This window comes from Sceloporus undulatus, chromosome 4 (genome assembly GCF_019175285.1).
Source record: "Sceloporus undulatus isolate JIND9_A2432 ecotype Alabama chromosome 4, SceUnd_v1.1, whole genome shotgun sequence".
Lineage (NCBI taxonomy): Eukaryota > Metazoa > Chordata > Lepidosauria > Squamata > Phrynosomatidae > Sceloporus > Sceloporus undulatus.
The window spans coordinates 163,584,994-163,603,086 of record NC_056525.1 but is presented as its reverse complement, the minus strand read 5'-3'; the positions used below and the strand labels follow the sequence as shown (position 1 = coordinate 163,603,086).

General features: G+C 36.5%; 1 protein-coding gene across 6 annotated transcripts in view; it reads right to left on the bottom strand.

Annotated features, from left to right (window-relative positions):
* RELCH (RAB11 binding and LisH domain, coiled-coil and HEAT repeat containing) overlaps nt 1-18,093 on the bottom strand; it is a 77,303-nt gene that overhangs the window by 13,463 nt on the left and 45,747 nt on the right. For all 6 annotated transcript variants that reach the window (XR_006103406.1, XR_006103407.1, XM_042462073.1 and 3 more), the window contains 11 exons: nt 17,075-17,165; nt 15,878-15,949; nt 14,601-14,741; nt 13,600-13,764; nt 11,898-12,045; nt 10,138-10,294; nt 8,468-8,591; nt 6,604-6,652; nt 5,878-5,957; nt 4,172-4,278; nt 3,497-3,596 (listed from right to left, as the gene is read on the bottom strand). Coding sequence is in view for 4 of the 6 variants with exons in the window: in XM_042462073.1 (XP_042318007.1) it covers nt 3,497-3,596; nt 4,172-4,278; nt 5,878-5,957; nt 6,604-6,652; nt 8,468-8,591; nt 10,138-10,294; nt 11,898-12,045; nt 13,600-13,764; nt 14,601-14,741; nt 15,878-15,949; nt 17,075-17,165 (1,234 nt within the window). In the remaining 2 variants the exon portion in view is untranslated. The remainder of the gene's footprint in view (nt 1-3,496; nt 3,597-4,171; nt 4,279-5,877; nt 5,958-6,603; nt 6,653-8,467; nt 8,592-10,137; nt 10,295-11,897; nt 12,046-13,599; nt 13,765-14,600; nt 14,742-15,877; nt 15,950-17,074; nt 17,166-18,093) is intronic.

Genomic DNA, 18,093 nt, shown 5'->3' with positions numbered 1-18,093 from the left:
GTGGTTGTGTGGTTCCTAAGTAGGACTACTAAAATGGCACTCTTCCACATCCAGCCTGATAAAGATTTCTGGATAACTTTTGTAACATCTAAGTATTTTTAATAAAGATGTTACCCAACACTTTCTTTGTTCAGTTATTGTCCTATTGCAGGGTGTGAGGGGAGTCATGTTCAATGCAGATTTATATAACTGATTTCATGTGACCAATAGATATACCAATTGCCAGGTAGTGATTTGTAAGCATATACTGTACTTTGTGTCTGGCACTGAATTACAGTGAAATGGCAGTGTATCTGAAGGGTGCAACTGCATTACATAAAATAAATAATACATTATTTGGCCATTTCTTGAGCAACTTCTGTTGAAAACTTCTTCTAAGGTTATGTGACAAATATTGTCTTTAGCAGAATATCAAGGATGTGCATAGCTTTTAAAGGTATAGGGTTCTTGAAAACTCATAATAACTTTAAATGTCTTAGCAAATACGTCACTAAAGAAAATGGTTCCAGATACATATAGCAAAGAAGACTTAATGTGATCAGAAAACCAAAGCTTATTCTCATTCTAAAGTGTATTTTGATTTTAGTGGGTGAAAGAAGGGCATATTGAGAGAAAGCCAAAATATTCATTTGCTTTGTTGAAATCAAGGGTGGGTTGATTTCAGCCTTGTATAGGTTTTTTTTTTACCATGTGTTCAATTTAAAAACAACAACAACTAAGAGAGCATTCCCAGAACTTCTAACAAAGGCATAAATTATCTATGGTACATGATTCTGAGAATGTATTCTTGTTTAAGAACACCAGAAGTGCCATGCTTCTATTCTTTTGGGAATATCCAAGCAACCAGCAGGCAATGGATTGTCCATCACAGCTCCACTGTCTAATGTCTGCCCACCTATGGTTTCAACTAATGGAATACTTCACAGATCCAAGTTCATATTCTTAATGTGCAAAGGTTGTGTTCAAACCAGAATCAAATCTGGATCAATATGAAATACTAAAGATAGTCTGCATAGTGCAGTATAACTGACAAACACAGGCAAAAATGGGGAGAGCCAGGCAAAAAACAGCATGCTAGTTTAGAGTGGCCTCTGAGGAAATCCTATATTTGCATTTCCTCACTATCCTACTAATCATTTCTATAGATACTAGAATTAGAGAGTAGGAAGATACTTGTATGCTGCTACTATTTCATGTATTTTTTAAAATAAAAAGCTATCAATTATGGTTAAAAAGGTATATGATGTATGAAAGAACAATTGTACCATATGCTTTGGGAAGAAATTAGAAACTGAACTAGAAAAACAGGCTGTAAGACACAGGCTGATTTGATAATCATGTTCTTTCACTCCTCTTTTCATTGTAGGACAAAGTTGAATCTGGAAAGTAGACTCACTCATGGACCATGGTATCTCAAGATGCAATGATAGTTCAGAGAGGAAAGAGCTCTAACCTCTTTTGTGACAGCCCTCCTAAAAAACTAAACCATTTATGACAATAAGGCATGATACAACTAAAAAAAGCTCTCTTTCTAATTTTATGTGCTATATTGATCAGGTCTTTGTCATATAATGAAAAAGAGCATGTGCTGTCATAGGCAACTATAATCTATTACAACTGCAGTGTTTTTTCCTGACCAGATTAGTTTCTGATCCTGTATAATAATTACACTGATGTGAAAGCTAGTAGACTAATGTACACTTATAAAATTATTAAATTAATAGCACATTTTCCCATTATGCATCCATCATGATTAAAACTGCATGAAGCAGTCACATTAAATCAATACCAAATAAATAAATAAATAAATAAATAAATAAATAAATAAATAAAAAATCTTCTCCTGGACAGGAAATTGAAGGCTGGTCCTCTCTGTTTATTGCTGTTAATTGTATGGTTAATGCAAGGATGGTAAATAGATGGCAGTTGAGGGCCGATAAAAATGCTCTGTTGACTGTTTACTCCCCTACTTCATTTTTTAAACAGATTTTGTTTTTAAATAACAATATAGGCCATTTTGGATTTTGTTACTAAGAACAATTTTGGCATAGTTAATAAACATTATGCAGTTTGCAAGATATTAACAACAGATATCTGGTTTGAACAATGAATTCAGGACTGAAATGATTTCTTATAGCCAATGGAAGATTTTAAGCATGCAGGGCAACAACCTAATGTTCAAGTTGGAAACAGAAGGGAGTTCCACTTTGCCAGTTACCATAAAAACATATGCAAACAGATAATAATAACAACAATTTATTTATATCCCACCTCTCCCTATGGATCAAGGTGGGTTAGAGAAATACAATTAATACAATAAAATACATAGTAAAACCAATCCACAAAAAAAAATAATCACCCATCCTTCCCACCAAAGGTAAAATAGTAACTAATAAAAATACAATTTAAAATAGTTAAAAAGGCAAGTTGAAGAGAGACAATTTAGGTCTGGGAAGACAAATGGTGTCAAAGTAAGGGAGGTCAGTTTGGGAAGGCCTGCAGGAAGAGATCCATCTTGACAGTCTCTATGAAGGCGTCTAGACTAGTAATGTGATGGATCTCCTCTGGCAGGTTATTCCATGCTTTAGGAGTGGCAGATGAAAAGGCCCTCTGGGTAGCTGAAGCCCGCCTGTTCTTCATTGGCTGCAGTAGACAGTTCCCTGAGTGTGCGGGGTGGACTATAAGGAGATAAATGAACACTGGAAAATTTACAACCTTATTGAACCCAAACTGTAGCATGTAAACATCCTGCTCTCTCATCACAGTACAGAGCCTCTAAAAGGTCTTTAAACAGAGGCTGGATGGCCATCTGTCGGGGATGCTTTGATTTAGATTTCCTGCATGGCAGGGGGTTCGACTGAATGGCCCTTGCAGTCTCTTCCAACTCTATGATTCTATAATTCTATGAAATATTTTTAAAATAGATTTACACCACTAGAATGTGGGACTCCAGCCTGCACTCACATTTGTATGGATGTGACAGAGGCTCAGTTAGAAGATGCAGGCAACTTGTGTATTCTGCTTTTTCACATGTTGCCACTGTGCTACATGAAACTGGATTGCTCTCTCAAGGTCCCTGCAAATGTGTAGTGGACTGAAGGGTGCACCTGCCAGCTTCATTACCTTTTTGCCTTCTGGCTGCTAAGGAAGGCAGCAAAAGAAAACAGATCTGGCCCTCTATCTACTTATCCCACCATCAGTGAAAGCTGGAGTTACTGCTGGAATTATCTGGTGACTGGGGCTTAGTATTGTCTCATACATCCAGAGACTAAAATTAATATTCATCAATATTGTACAATTCTATTCTTTCTTGACCACAATGCTTCTCCTGCTTCACCTCCAACTTTTCTGAAGAAAGTAGGGAGTGAATTGTGGCAGGCAGAGGAGGTAGCTGGGAAAGAGGAGGACAGCATTTCCTGAGGCCACCAGCTGCCAAATCATACTATAAAGCACCTTCAAACAGCATCTAAACTGTTGGGAGAGGGGGAGGACTTACCTCAAACATTCTAGCAGCTGTACACCGAACAAGTGCTGAAGTATGTACAACTCCATACCATAATACTGTTAGCAGCAACTCATGGTATGCTGGATTTGCACTGAAAACAAAACAAAACAAAACAATCAAAGAAACAAATAAATAAGTGAAGACTGAACTATATCAGTTTAATTCAAATGACTCCCCTTACTGTGCATTCTGGGCCTTCAGATTTCACCTTCTCTGTGGAGCTTTTGGCTAACATCAGTCTCAGTCTAAACAAAAATGAAACACCTGTAGCTGTGCTTTTCTCACATTTCAACCCTTTTCTTTCCTTCCTGTATTTCTCCCCATAGTCCATTTTAGTTTGCAAGTTCCTTACAGAAGATGATTTGCTGTGTTCGCAAACTGAAAGACTGCAATTCATAGATGTCACAAACCACCACTAAACATTTGGAACAGCATGCCTAAGAGGAGAATTCTATAACATTGTCCTAAATGCAAATGCTAACGAGAACAGACCCATTCAACCAACAGGAATTTGGAAAGTAAATAAATCCCATTGAATCAATATGACTATTCCAGTTGGGACTAAGAACTGGATTTTGGCAATTACATGCTAAATTCTTACAATATAAATATGTATGAGAAATATACACCACTTTACCCCAGTTCCAATTATATAGTATACTTTACCCCAGTTCCACAAAAGATGCTTTCAGGCTATCAAGGGGAGCATGGGATAATGAAAGCATAGTCATTACATCTTCTAAAAATCCTACCAACAGCTTGCGGTCTTCTTCCTAGAAGTAAGTTTTTAAAATTCAAATGTTAGCTTGCTAACAACCCAGACCTGTGTTCTTCAGAATGAGGTACAGTAACAGTTTGGGACTGGGACTCTATGTCCACTCTTCAGCTCTTTCACAGTTTCCTAAGCCCCAATGAGTTGCACCATATCACTGTTTAAGAATCAGCAACCAGTAAATATTAAATTGAAGTCAACAGCCAAATCTATGTTCAGTACAGTTATTCTATGTTCAGTACAGTTATTGGACAAACCACAGCCAGCATCTGGGTCATCTCAGGCTACCTCTCATTGGGACCACCTCAAAGTTTCCGGGTCTGATTGGCCAGTTGAGCATTATGTCAGCAGTGATGTAACATGATTAGCATGTGATGTCAATTCTCATTTGCATCAGACCTTCCTCTCAACCTTAAATCTTTTGTTGTCTGGGAGAAGTCCTCAAATAACTGGTGGGCTCAGTCATTACACCACCTCTTTATTCCTTGTCTAAGAAAACCCTATGAAATTCATGCAGTTGTCATAAGTCAACAGGTGACTTGAAGCCATGCAAACACACACAATGTCACTAAATTTTAATTATACTCATGTAATATGTTCCATGAATTAATGAATTTTGTAAATGTTTTTAATTTTTTGTTACTGAACCGCCTTGGGTCCTGTCCTGGGATAAAGGCAGCATATAAAATAAATAAATGAATAAATAAAAATTAAGAGAAGCATGTAGATGCTTAGTTCATTCCATGTTTGCTCTATGCCATATGGATTTTGACTGCATTTGTTATGCAAGAATTTGTTATCAAATGCATTCCACAATCTAAGTGAAGCCAGCAGTTTTGCCACTCTTTCTCCACAACTAAAATAGTCAAGGTCAAACTCAACCTGGTTTGGTCAAACTCTGTTGCTAATATATCATGTCACACAGTTCTAAAATAGACTAGGAATACTGCTGCAAATAATAAGACTCATGTTCCTGCTTCCAAACAGACAGACAGCATGTTCTTCTGCTTGCGGTAAAGTATATATATTGATGAAGTTAGCTTTCCAAGGGGGGAAAAATACAGTCTTCATTTTCACTGAGTATAGCAAGAATTCCGGAAATATTAGTCCCTTTTTGAAGCTGTAGGGAGCATACATGATTCAAAATGTTCCTTCAAAAGGCTGTGCATCATTATTTCTTTATTATGAAAGAGACAGCAGATGTTCCATTATATACCAGATAAGGATGGCAGATATGCAGTAGAGTGTGCACAAGACTGAGCAAGATCTGATCTTTAATCTCTCCTCCAGGCATTTGCACTACTGAAATATCTCTCTTTGGAACTTGGGATTTCCTGAACTGTGAAAAATGCAGGGTGGGGAGGAACCAGAAAGAGAGAGAGAGAGAGAGAAGAATCTCTCAAATCAGAAAGAATTTTGCTCTGTTTTGGCTGCAGAAGGAACGGAAAAAACATCTCTTCTATGTGTCTCCCTAAGTTAAATTATCTTAGAGTCCAAGCCAGGATTTTTATGCTGCTACTCTGTGGTTAAAGTTTTACTAAAATGTGATAAATTTGAAATCGTAATGAGGACTATTTGGGACTGAACAACAACTGATTACCTGGATATAGCAAGTAAGTACGCCTGTTGCATAGATAGGAACTGTGGCTTTTGTTAGCACTCCATTCCCTGCTGCAGCATCTGAAGTGAAGAAATAAACAGCTGGTCAATAAAAAGCTGTTCTTAACATCCTTGTCTTAAAGATAAGTTTACTTATTTGGTTTCCATAACATGGTCAGTAAAATCTGGGGTACCTTCTTCTCAGCTTAATTTCTATTACAACAGGAATAATTTCTATACTACTCTATACTACACGATTTCTATTCCTACAGAAATAAACACATAACACCTTCCTCTGATTTAATAAACTATTTCATGAAATACCATTAAAATGCACATACACTTGTTGTCCTAATACTAAGGTTAACCCATTAAAATTTAAAGCATTTTTAGTACAGTGCGCCCGCTCCATACGCAGGCGCACCTTACACGGCTTCTGGTTTACACGGAAGCTGCGTTGCAATCTACTGAATGGTGTGTGCGCTTGTGGTGCGTGAGTGCCGTGCTGCCGCAAGCACAAACCCCATTCTATTGAATGGGGTTTGAGCTCATGCAGTATTTGCCTTATGCAGGGGGGGGGGGATGTCGGTCCAGAACGGATCCTTGCATAAGGCAAGGCTCCACTGTATAACGTGTCCAAATTCCCATCTGTAAAAGTAATGAATTTGAAATTTGTATTTTTTAAAGCCTGTAATAAAACGAAAATCACAAAAATACTACCACTCACCAATGTTCTCTTCAGAAAGTCTTAAGATTTCCTGAAATTGTGGTTTTACCTGCAAAATAAAGTATATTCTGAAGATAGTGTTTCATAATTCCTATACATAATTCCTAGTAAGGTGTTAATAAAACAATTTTCATTATGTAAACAATAGTGTTTTATAAGTTCTTTGGTGCATATGCATGTCATAATTCACAATAAATACCAAAAAAGTTAGAATTAAGAATGCAAAATAGCATGGAAACCTGCTTCTAAATGTAGTGCTTTCCAGCCACCATGAGTCATAGTTTTGAGGAAAAGGTGAGGTAGGAATAAATTTAATAGTAATATTAAGTTATTTAAAGATTTAAAAAATCCACAGAATAGCAAAGTTTGACTTCAACATTATCTGTCCTTAGAAACAAATGGGCATTTTCAAAATAACCCATCATCTTCTCCAGCAGCAAAATGAAAGACACAGAAGTGATAGCCAAAAAATTTCCCAGAGTGAACAATTCTCACTAGATCTTGAAAAAACAAGGGGCTGTGCAAATGAAATCTTCAACTGCTCCGTTTATATTGAATGCAATTAAAATGTCCAGTAGATTTTTAGTCTCTTCCCTATTTCACCTATTTCAGAACTCCCAATTTCAGGACAGTGAAATATTTTCAGTAAACAACATTTAAAAAAGTAAGGTAAGAGTTACATGTGAGGCTGTGGAAGTTCAATAATAGGATTATTTCAGAACTTGTGGCTGGCCACAAGCCACTCCTGGTCTAGACTGGCATTATGGTTCACTCAAACTATGGGCAAAGCACTAATAATAATAATAATAATAATAATAATAATAATAACAACAACAACAACAACAACAACAACAACTTTATTACGGCCATTTGACCAGCACAAAAGCACTTTTTATGAAAGTAACTTTTTCCCACTAGTAAGCACACAGAGCAGAGGGAAAGGCAGGAGTTGCCTCCTTTCTGCAGAGGGTGAATAAGGATGGAATAAACAGGAGAAATCCCTGTTGTTTCTATTCTTACCTATGGTGCAAACCACTGAGCATGTGTCTTAGCAAGATACAAAGGACATACACCACTGGTCAGCTGTTAGTGCCTATACTTGTATGAATGTGTATTAGACTTAGCATATGACCTAATTTCTAGTAGTTCTTCTGCTGTGTTCACTGGATCTTAATTTTGCATTTTAATAGACTCTTGGATGCTGGATTAAAACCCCAGTGGTCAACTACCCTCTTCTTCATGGGAAACTAAAAAAAATAAAAATAAAAGTGATATTCAGCATCCCTTCTGAAGTGGGTTATTCTTTGTTACAGTATTTTCTCATATAATACTGTCCAGAAAGAATGAGCAATCGTGGCTATTTTCTCTGCTGTCACTATTATTCATAACAGATTGTAAGAGTATATAACATTAAAACTGCATAAAAATATGGCCTTTTTAATAAGTAAAGATGCTTAGTTATTTACCAGCACAATCAGGCTAAGAAGTAATATTTTGGACAATATTTGTCCAGATTTTTTACTTGAGATGGTAGAGTCTATTTATTTAATGGCAGGGTGACCTACAGTTTCATGCCATATATCTTCAGATCTAAGAAGGACATATAAACATCTAACCACACATTTGGAAGTAAAACTGGAAAGGATTTTTAACAGTTAAAATAAACAAACAGTTACATAACGAAAAGTCAGTTAAAAAACTGAACAACATACAATCAGGATGAATTTTTAGTTAGATGTTCTGTACAAATCTTACTGGTAAAAATAAAGCAAAAGTTTGCACTTTTTCATTCCAGCATTCCTGTGCTTATACAAGAAGAGTCACATAAAATATTTCATTATTCTATCTAGATAAGTATGTTTACCTTTGTATTTGTGAAAATTTTTCCAAATGTTCGGCAAAGACGCCAGAAAAACCTTGAGAATTCATGTACGCAGGCTGTTGAGGCTACATTGATTTTGCTGACTATTTCTATAAGTTGTGGCAACCTGAAAAATCAAGTTTCAGATTGAAATTAAGTCACTGTTCATTAAGTCTGCAACACTAAGATAAGCAATCATTTGTCTGAATATCCTAATACTTTACTTTGTGTAACCTGCAATAATGTGGCACATATATTTAATAGCTCTAAATAAGTCCTTGATTTGTGAACAGTTTTTAAAAAGGAGGAAGAAAATGATAGGGAAAAAATGGAAATGTGTCAGTTCCTTTTAATTTTCATATGAACAACTGTCAATAAAAACTCACTTTTTTGTATGCAGCATTGAGTGGTATTAAGGCATGTTTGTACAGTTGTGGCAGTGGGACAGAATGTAATAGGATCCAGAAAGATGCAAAACATAATAATAATAATAATAATAATAATAATAATAATAATAATAATAATAAGGTTTATTTATATACCGCTATTCCAAGGATCATAGCGGTGAACAACAATAATACAACAGTTAAAACATCATAGATCACAAATTACAGCAATAATACAACAGTTAAAACATCATAGATCACAAATTACAACCCCCCCTGTACAAACATCATATGCTGTAAAACGATTAAGAATACATGAAAACACCCCTATACAAATAGCAGGGGGGGAAAAAAACATGACTCTTGCCTTAAATTTTCAAAGGGCTGCATAATGTGATACAGGTCTTTCAGATCTTTACAGTGGTCAGTCAGTGTTACTGTGTGGAAGTAATAAATCTGCTTACCAAACGTTAATTTCCCTGGGTTCAAAACTGTCTCTGAGGAGAATCCTCTTTTAAAAAAATATGTGCAGTAGCAAGGACTCTTGTATTAATATATGTAGTGTGCCATGAAGCCATTGTTCTTATTCATATCTTTCCTAAGAGTCTTTGCTACTGCACATATAACATACAGCTTTTGGATAAGCCGATTTATTGCTTTCTCGCATCAACACAAACTGATTACTGTAAACAGATAAATGACCTGTATCACATTTTGCAATCCTTTGAAATTTTAGGACAAGGGTCATGATTTGCATCTTTCTGGATCCTATCATATGCTACACCATTCACACAACTGTATAAATATGCTTGATGCCTGAAACCTTAATACCACACGGTACTGCATCCAAAGATCCAAACCACTGCATCCAAACCACGAAAGCTCATGTAAAAATTAAAACCAGTCGGTTTTAAAGGTAATGCCACATTTCCTTCCCCCCTCTTCCTTGCTTTCTCCTTTTTATGCTGCAACATGGCTACTTCTTTGAAAACTTAACAGTTTTCCTTTAATGATGACAATTACATTATCCGAGTTTTGGGATCTTGCTAAACTACATTCACTCTGAATTATTACATTTAGCATTCCTAAAACGCAACAGAAGATACTTTTGATGTATTACCATCGAAAGCAGAATTGTATGTAGTCAGTTTCAACTCCAAAACTAAAGACATGTTACAGATTTTGCAAAGAAAGATATTAAAATATTAAACAAAAATATTCTCTTTTTGTAGAGATTTGAAAGAATTAATTTATCAAGGGGGGGGGAAGCTTCAAAAGGCAACTCACAATTGATTGACAACCCATAGTAAGGTATCCCAGCCTGTGGTACCCTCATGTTCCAACTGGTAATCATAAAGATGCAACAACACAGCCAACTGCTCACGGCTTCCAATTATAGTGGCCACATCTTGAAGAGGTGATACAGGCCTTGGAAATCTTGTCACTAGCAGTACACAGCAACAAACATGATCAAAATTAATGACACTAATCTTGGTCTATCCAACACAGTTTGAGAAATAATTAGTGTAAATTCCTATAAGAACTTTCACCTAAGAAAGTAACTAGAAGAGATAAAAAAGGGACCTGCTCACAGTCAATTTAATGGAAGACAGAAGAATATTTATAGATTTAGGGGGGATAGATGGGCAGGAAGGGGTGGTGAGACGCCGCCCCTTTTCCCCACAGATCATTGCTGCAGTGACTGCACGTCGTGGCAACGATGCATCATGAAAAAAGAGCTGTGCGGTGATGTCCCTTGTGTGCTGCGCCATTTAGACACAGTGCATGAGGAACGTCATCGGTGTGCGCTCCATGTGTATGCGCACGTGCCAAAATGACACTCAGACAGCGTGGTAGGGCTCGGGAGCGTGCGGATGCTCCACTCCTTCGAGCCCTAAAGCCCTCCCGAGCTTTGCGCCAGTCTGTACTGGGCCATAGTCTCAAAAATTACAAAAGAATTAAAATGATCTAATTACCGTTTCTAAAACTCAATTCCTAACTAGGAATTGATTTTATATAAAGAGAGAGAATGTGTGTGTGTGTGTGTGTGTGTATTCTACCTTCAAAATGAAGTTACCATGACATGCTGTATAGGAATTTGCCTGCGAAGAGTGTTTTGTAGCTAAAAGCTAGGACACAACTAGAGGCAGTTTACCCTAAACCAGTGATTCCCAAACTTTGATCCCCCAGGTGTTTTGGACTTAAATTCCCAGAAGCTCTGGCCAGTTTGGTGAGTAGTCAGGAATTCTGGGAGCTGAGGTCCAAAACATACAGGAGACCAGAGTTTGGGAACCACTGCCCTAAAGTAATCAAATGTTTACCTCAATTATACATCTTGTTAGGTTCTGACTTTCTAATGCCTTCTGGGCTACTACCAATATTGCATGTCACTTGTGAGTTATTACAAAAATGCAGTCAAGTTCACTGTAAGAACTTTACTTATGTCCTCATATATGGAGACAGACGTTATGACTACCTGCTGCCAAATGACAGGAACTCATTAGTGGGCCTGTGCATGGATTTTGCAAAAGATAATGAAGACGGAATAGAAAAGATTTAGGGAGGCAAAATGTATACGGCACAAACATATCTCTCAGCTGATCCTACTGATGGTCAATAAAGTAATCCCTTGGTATCTGCAGTTTGGTTCCATGACCCCTTGTGGACACCAAATTCTATGGATGCTTGTCCCATTATATATAGTGGTGTAATAAAATGGTGCACCTCTTATAAGAGAGCACAATCAAATAGGCAAAATCAAGGTATGCTTTTTGAATTTTTAAAAAATACTTTAAAACCAGGATGGTTGAATCAGTGTATGCAGAATCTGTGGATATGGAGGACCAACTTCTGAAATTTAGGATTATATATCTGCAGTGGTAGTGTTGGGAAATTTTTTCACAAAGAATGCTTGCATGAGAACTCCCCATGTTACATAGAAAGCAAGACTGCTGAATTGCCTTCAGCTGCACAATATCTCTATTTAAACACATATTTCAATAATTTTACATTTCTAAAATAGGCTTCATTGTAAAGAATCTAGGTACCTTCTATTGGTGGGACTTCACCCTGTAGCTTAACTTTGCTTGTAAATGGTGCATTCTGTAACACTAATGCAAAAAGTGAAGGAATCAAGGACTGCAGAGCAGAAAGATACATGTGGAGTTTATGTTCCTCTAATCCATGTTCACCTTCCTGAAAAAAGCAACAAGTCACATTAGAAATCAAGAAAAAATCTTGGTCCTTTCATATCAATATATCAATATATATCAGTTCTGAGGTAACCTCCCATTCAGACACTAGATGTATTCATCTTCAGCAAGGTTGCTGCAAGGCTTGTGCCCAATGGTATTTCCATTTATTTTACAATCTCAATTTTTTACTGTCAGTTCTACAACTGGCTACTAGCCTTAAAACTGCTGCTCAGTGTAGAGTTTATAAGTTACCAAACCTTCACGTTTACTACAGAGAAATGAGTTCTTTGATCATTTAGTATAAAAACCTGAAAAGAAAGAAGTCAAGAATATGTCATGTATGTAGATTTTTTTATAAATTCCTGTATTATTATTAGAGATAAAAACTTCCAAACAGTTTTAGAATGCCAGTGTCCTGTACAAACGTAAAGTTTTAATTTGTCAGTGATTCCATGGTTTTTTTTTACAAGTAACAAAAAACAATGCTCATTTGACAGCAACCAAATGATCACACTTTAATTTAGAAGCTGTCAGAACTGTTCTCTTCAGACATAATGTTGCAAGGTTTTTTTTTAGGTTTCTAGGTAACTACAGTCCTCCCTCCATTTTCGTGGTTTTGCTTTTGTGAGAGGGACAAACGGAGGGGGAAATAATCGGGCGCATGCCCGAGGCATGTGCTCCCTAGCTCCCGCAGCCGCGCACCTATATTCAAACCAATGAGGCTTGAATATAAGCGAAACTCCATTTTCATGAGGGGGTTCAGAAAGGATCTCCCGCGAAAAAAGAGGGGCAACTGCATACTTTTAAAAAACGGTACCAAGTAACATTACAGTTACGGCACAAAATTAACTGTATGGCAACATAAACATTCAAGATGAATATATATTAAGAAATGCCATGTGTAATATTCAAATTGTTGTTGTTGTCGTCGTCGTCATCATCAGCATCAATTTATATGATGCCATCAGTGCACATGGCACTTTATATAAAAGTTTACAACTGTTAATTTGACAGTTCCCTGCTCTCAGGCTTATAATCTAAATAATACACAACACACAAGGAAAAAGGAATGTCAGTTGGGGAGAGGATTAAGTCCAACAGATGCTGGATGCTGTTCTCTTCCTTTAAGGCCACAGCAGTAGCAGTTAGTATAGAGGAATGTAGAGGAAGGCCTTCATCAGTTGACGGACCTAGGTACTATGGAGCTAGCCCAAGAGATGACATCATATAATATGCAGATTATAGCTCTGTATAGTAACAATTCTTCATCTGTACCATTTCGTGAATGAAAAAGCCAGTGTGGTGTAGTGGTCTGAGTACTAGATTATGACCTGCAGACCAGGGTTCAATTCCCCACTTGGCTATGGAAACCCATTGGGTGACCTCAAGTAAGTCACACACTCTCAACTCCAGAAAACCCCATGAGGGTTGCCATATGTCAGAAACAACTTGAAGGCACACAACAACAATAAATGTTGTTAATCTGGATCTTGAAGTCAGGGACACATTTAATAATAATAATAATAATAATAATAATAATAATAATAATAACTACCCTGAGTAGTTTTTCAATTTTATTAAGTAATGTAGGTATTAGATGTGATTGCAAATTTCCCAGTTCTGTAGTCCAGGCAGCATAGGCAGGTAAAAACACCTGGTGAGTTGCACCAACTACTCGTTCTGAAGGATCACCCAATGCTGAAAGCAGTAGTTCAAAACCCTGGTAACAGAGAAAGAGACCATTTAAGAATGACCTATTTACTTACTTATTGCTCCCACCCCGCAATAAGCAAATCTGCTGTGAATTAAATCAGAGAAATTCATAATGGTTACAGTTATAAGCATAAAATTTGTAGGTCTCTTTATTTTAACTATTTCAGGGATTACAGGAATTTTGAGGGGCTGGTATCTGGCTTGTGTGTTGGGAAGTGGGTCAAGAAACTAGATTAGAAGAAGTGGCTTTATATTCTGCTACAATGTTTTTGTGATAAAGAATGATATGAGGTGCAGAGTTTTTGAATGGAAAAATGGAATAGAAAAGGCCTGATATTTGGAAACAACATCAATTTCAAGTAATGTGATTCTTCACAACTTCTATGATAGCAACTGATCTCCTTGGGGTGACAGAAAGCAACAGGAGCCACTAGAAATGTCTTGGATCAGACTTTCTCTTGTTTTAGAGGAAATAAAACTTTTAAACTGTTAACATACAGCCATGCTTTAAGTTTCAGGATGACAACAGAAAAAAATCAGTTATGACCAAAATTGGCTAAAATATAAAAACTGGACTATTTGTTACACATACATGCAAAAACAGGCCCTGATCATGGACTTACATATTGTCTACATCATTAAGATTTCTCCCTTATCTCAAATTCATTTTCTCCTTCTTCTCCCACCTGTTTTTAATTGAAAATCCTCAAATATATTCTTATAATTCATTCAGTCACATGACCTTACAATTATCACATGTGCATGGCAGGGGGTTGGACTGTATGGCCCTTGTGGTCTCTTCCAACTCTACAATTCTATGATTCTATGTGATCAGATACATACTTGTTGGTATTTGTCTGGATCATCAATATATCCCATGATGATACCAAGGCTTTTGATCACAGCTTCTCGTACCAAATCTGCCTTATCTTCCATCAGCATCTGCTGTAGCATGGAAAGTACCAATGAACTACGAATCTCTTTCTGAAAATAAGGAGGAAATTGGTATTGATATTCTATATAATTTATATAGAAACTGGAAACATATGTAGTTAATAATACACACATCTATATGAGATTTTAAGCAATGCATTTGTAAAATAATGGTTCCAGTTGGTTAAAAAGTTATATATCAGAATATTGCTAAATGAAAGTAACTGCTTTAGGCCAAGAGATGGAAAAAAATCACTCAAGTCATAATTGAAGATGGGCAGGCCCAACATTTGTTTGATTTACATGATGGCTATTAAAAAGGCTTTTGATTGGATTCTTTCTTTCTTTCCTTCCTTCTTTCTTAAAATGCTCTTCCTCTTTCCTTCAGTGTTCCCAGAAATGGTTCAGTGTTGTTGTTTTTTTCCTTATTGTTGTTTTTAGGAAGGGTGGTTGTAATATATGCTGGTAAATATTGTATGCCTTTCCCCATATGTTAGCTATCTAGAGTTCCCTTTTTTTAAAGAAGATACAAGCTTTAAAATAAAGTAAATAGAATTAGAATAGAGGGAGAAAAACCAATAGACTGGATTAGTTATTTACAAAACTCTTAGCAATAACATAAGCAATAGCAAGAACATTTCTATACTAATCAGTACACATTAGCACTCCCTAAGTGATTTAAAACGTGTAAGCTAATTGCCCCCAAACAAGCTAGGTATTCATTTTAGCCACCTCAGAAGGATGCAAACCTGAGTTGACCCTGAAACCCTGGCTGGGATTGAACTCACAACCTTGTGGTTTGCAAGTGAACAGCTGCAATACATGCATTTAACAGTTGCGCAACTCTTTACTACCTAAGGCCATTATATTTTCTTGTTTCAGTACTGACAGCAGATATAACTGAATTAGTTGTCCAGAATTTTTTAAAAATCCATTGCTTGTTAGCTTAAAGGAGTATGAAGACTTTTTATTATAGAACAGCTATTTCCAATGTCACATTTCACTAACCCTCCCAAAACAAAACAAATGAACAAAATAAAGAAAGATAGAAAGAAAGAAAGGAAGTCTACAGGGATAGTTAGTCTGTGGGACTAACTAATTCTTTGGAACTTGACCATTTAAAAAAAGAAAGTCTGATGTAATCATAAACTAAGACAGAATAACAACTGCAATCAATGTACACTTACAGGTAAAAAAGGTGCTAATGCTCCACAGGACTCTGCCACTAACAACCGTCTCTCTGGATATTTGTGATTGATCTACAGGAAAGAAAATCCTTCAACAGTTAGCTGTTACTTCTTTTATTCTTTGGTAATAATAGTTTTACGCATTTTTCAGGATTTTACAACTGATTGATAATAGTAACTCCTACACTCAGGTTGAACTGCAGAATTAATGCAGTTTGATACCATGTTAAATGCCAGGGTTCAATACTATTGAATTCTGGAATTTGTAGTTTTCTGAAATATTTAGCCTTCTCTTTCAGAGAGCTCTGATGCCACAACAAACTATAAATCACTGGATTCCATAGGATGAAGCCATGACAGTTAAACCGGTGTCAAACTGAATTAATTCTGCAGTGTGGCATCAGCCTCAGAAAAACACATCAAGAAGTTACCACTTAACTTTCAGTGATAGATCTTTAGCACAGCTCCTGTCTGGAAATTCAAGGACCCCCTACTTCAAGGTGTACTACTATACTACTACTAATAAAATAATAAAATTTATATATATCCTGCCTCTCTGTGTAACACAACCGGGGCCGCCTCGGTTGTGGTAGCCGCCTTGGTTGTGTTATACAGAGAGGCAGAATATAAATAAATGCTATTATTATATTATTAGTAGTATAGTACACCTTGAAGTAGGGGGTTCTTGGATTTCCAGACAGGAGCTGTGCTAAAGATTTACCACTGAAAGTTAGTGAATAGAAATACCTTAATAATATTCCCTCAAACCCATATCCATTAGCATTGGCCAGACAACCAAAGTGACCCTTATAAGAATTTTCTGGACCAGCTCAGTAGCTGAACTGAACTATTTTTTCTAATGTTTAACCTGGATTGTTATATTTCTTGGATATAGTGTGGGATGAAAATATTTAATTAAATAAGTAAATAAAAGCCTCAGACTTCCTGATCCAGACAAGGATTAACCTGGTTGTTAAAACTCTTGAAGACCTCATACCATCATTTCCTCCTCCTGATTATTCATGACATCCACTTCCCTGAATGGGTTCTAGAACATTTATCTTATCCCTATTCATTGTTACAAAGAGATATTGAGTAATATATTGGAATCAGGCTATCTATGTATAATACTGCTGATACATGAAATGTATTATTTCAATGTGAATAAACATCACCAAAATGGATATATACTATTACCTGCTCCCAACACTGTGGTAGGAGCTCTGCTTCTACACGGGTTGGTCCAACATGCCGAGCAAATGCAACACACCCAGTAAGAATCATCTGCCTGAAAAATAAAATTAAAAACAAAACAATACGTCACCTATGAGAAGGAAACATGCTTATGCAACCAGCGCATGATTAGAAATAGATCAAAGAGATGTAAAGGACTGTTCAACAAACGGCATCAGATAGATACTGCTAACATTTCCTGTCAATGAGAAAATAGTTGCATGACTTGCAAATTTAACCATGAACATTTTTATATGGTAATTATGTACTGAAATGCAGATCTCTATATACTGTGAAAATGTTTAGGCTGACACTGTACAATGACTTCCTTACTCTTTTTAAAAGAATGTTATGTTATTGGTATGTACATGCAATAGAGAAAGACACAAGCTCAGTTTTATGTTGCTAATTCCTTCATCTTTGTAAGAAAATTTATGCATATTTGACATGTTAAATATAACATTTTGGGATTAAGGCTTTTCAGAAAAAAATATCAATGGAGAATGAGCAGGTCTTGTAATATTAATGGCCAGATTCATGAGGCATGGTTTGCTAGTCCAAGACATGAGTTCTTGGTGTTGTTTTTTTTTAAAATATTTCTATAGGAAGGAATCCAGGCCTTCATTCAAATACTGTATACAGGGCTGTATGCAAAGGTTATGCCCCTTCAGTTATGTAAACAGAAGACAGCTCAGACAAGTGGGCTTTTCTGACACTCTTTTTTTCACTGTAATTCTCTGAGCATCTGAAAAAAACTCCTTTGATATCACAGTACCTTTAGTAAAGGCTTGGGATGTGGGGGGGGGGGATGAAGTGATGAAGGCAATTAAAGATTGGGCTGCACAAATAAATGTACACTACTTTTCAGTTGTGGAGAAAATAGGAAGAAAAGAACATGCCACAATGGCTAATTTTGACTGAGAGTTTAAATTGCTTGTCTCTCCATGTACAGGAATAATGGGAAAAAGAAACAGAGGTGTAGC